Genomic DNA, 2,500 nt, shown 5'->3' on the forward strand with positions numbered 1-2,500 from the left:
TTTGGGTTTATTGATTGAACGCTTTCGAATGCCAAGTTATTTTTATTCAAGACGTTCGTTGTTTGGTTTATTAATTGAACGCTTTCGAATGCTGTTATTTCGTATTTTAATTCAACGTGTTCGAATATCAAGTTAATTTTATTTATGGCGCTTGTTTTTTTTTATTGAACGCTTTCGAACGATATGCGATTTTTATGTTTGTTAAATATTTGATTCATACATTCTATTTTCAATTTAAGTTATCTCGGCATTACTATTTCGTTCAACCAAGAACTCGAGTACAAACCATGCAGAGAAATGGGTTGTGTTGCAAATTACATTTTTTCCTTCTTTATTTTCTTTTACCTATTCTGTACCTAGAGATTCTGATTGATGGCCTGTGAGAGGAATGAGTCATGTGAGTCCTTATTGCATTTAACCTTCTTAACTGATATAAATTTTCATTTCATGAGGATTTTGCATCTGATCGAGTGCCAGAATAACAAATATATATAACTGTAATTCACGCCTAATATCAATGTAAAAGTATATCCGATACACTGAGGATACCACAGTTTGTAATGTAGAGAAGATATCAACAAAAATATTTATGCACCACAAAAATAAACTTTCCTTAACCTAATAATGCCCGAGGACTCCTATGAAGGAAGTCCAAGTCCTTAAAATAAGGATAATATAAGAGTAAGGATTAGTATAACTGCGTCTAACAGAGACATCTTAAATACATTTGTCCTACCTGCATGTCGTTGTTTTGTCCGTTTTCTATGACTCTTTACCCAAGGATTCGACCGTTGAATGAAAATCCAAATCGGAAAAGTCATTGAATATTTCCATCATCATAACAAAAGACCTAAAAAGCTCAGTAGTATTTTCGAATCCCTTTTTTCCCTATCGTTTAGCCATATCCAAGTTGCCAAAGCTCAACTCGAAACTGATTGGATCAAGGTAGGCCTTAACTGTAGCGAGGAAGAAGAGCAGAATTGGCAGAGCTTAGGTTCGCTCAAATACGTTCTCCGACTCTAGAAACTTTCCGACGCCCTTTCCCTTACAAGACCTTTCACACGAGACAAGTGGGAGCTCGGCCTTCACTCGACCCCGAAGAAACACAAGGGACTAGTCTTCTACTGCCGGGACCTGTGATCCCGCCTTCGCGATCGTATTTTCAAATAGTATCTGTACGTACTCGAGATCGCGTGTTGAGCTGGTATCAATCATAATGTCATGCACTTTGTAATGGTATTTTGACTTAGAAGCTCATTTGAAACCCGGCACCTGAAGACCGTAGAGATACGAGTCCTTCCAGACCGGCTCCGACTGCGTCCCAACACTCGTTCTCGCCCTCCGCAGCTGCTTCCATCGCGGTCTAAAGGGCGGTCTGGCTCTCCTCCCTGCCGCTCAGCGCCGACATGGCAGCCTGGGCAGCTTCGTCGAGAGCCTCCCCGAGTCCTCACAAGGTGATGGAGCACCGCGGGTAGATTTCGATGCAGTTTTGGCCCTTCCTGCCCGCTCTCATGGCTTGCAGGTTGCGAGAGAGAGGGGCTTCGTGCAGGAAGAAGGACACCGCGAACCCGCTGATGTACGTCACGAGGGTGTCCAGGAAGCCGCGACTCACTGCCTGTTGGTTGCTCTCGCACAGGAGCCGCTCTCCGCAGTCGGGGCTCTCGTCCCTGTCAAGACACTCGCGTCAGGGGAACACGACACAAACAGGACTACTACTGTTGCTGCTACTACTATTATACACAATACACCCTTAATTCACTGTAAACAACCATGATGCGTCTATGTTTTGCGGTTTTGGGCGGTAACATGCAACATATCTGCAAGTGATGGTAAGTTCAGCATTCGAAATCTGATCACGCCAGATGATTTACATAGAAAGAATTACTGGGAATATCCCCATTACATATCCATCCCTGTAGATGAACAAATAAATATTTTTTGAACGCGATTCGGTCCAGTTTGGTAATTTAACAAACGATTCTTCTTCTTTTTATTATTATCATTATTATTATTATCGTTATCGTTATTATGATTATCATTATTATTATTATTTTTATCATCAATATCATTATCAATATTATTATCATTATTATCATATTTACTATTATTATTATTATCATATTCACTATTATTATTATTATCATCTTTACCATGATTATTATTATCATTATCATTATCATTATTGTTGTTGTTATAATAATAATTATTATTATCATTATCATCATAATTATCATTATTATTATAACTATTACTATTATTGTCATTATCATTATTACAATTAATATTATTAGTAGCATTATTACTATTATCATCACTATTATCATTGTCATCATTATTGTTATTAATCATCTTTATTAATATTATCACCATTATTATTATTATTGTTATGATCATCATTATTATTTCTATCATCGTTATCATTATTGTCATTACAATTATTATGATTATTATTTCTAGTATTTTTATTATATAGAAAATAATCATTATCACTATTTGCTAT

General features: G+C 36.9%; 1 protein-coding gene across 1 annotated transcript in view; it reads right to left on the reverse strand.

Moving 5' to 3' along the window:
- The window catches only part of LOC113804722 (uncharacterized), an 8,378-nt gene that overhangs the window by 412 nt on the left and 5,466 nt on the right, over nt 1–2,500 (reverse strand). The window contains exon 6 of the mRNA XM_027355615.2: nt 1–1,667. This exon is cut by the window's left edge and continues 412 nt beyond it. Coding sequence (XP_027211416.1) covers nt 1,448–1,667 — 220 coding nt within the window. The 3' untranslated portion in view covers nt 1–1,447. The remainder of the gene's footprint in view (nt 1,668–2,500) is intronic.

Source organism: Penaeus vannamei, chromosome 19 (assembly GCF_042767895.1).
Source record: "Penaeus vannamei isolate JL-2024 chromosome 19, ASM4276789v1, whole genome shotgun sequence".
NCBI lineage: Eukaryota > Metazoa > Arthropoda > Malacostraca > Decapoda > Penaeidae > Penaeus > Penaeus vannamei.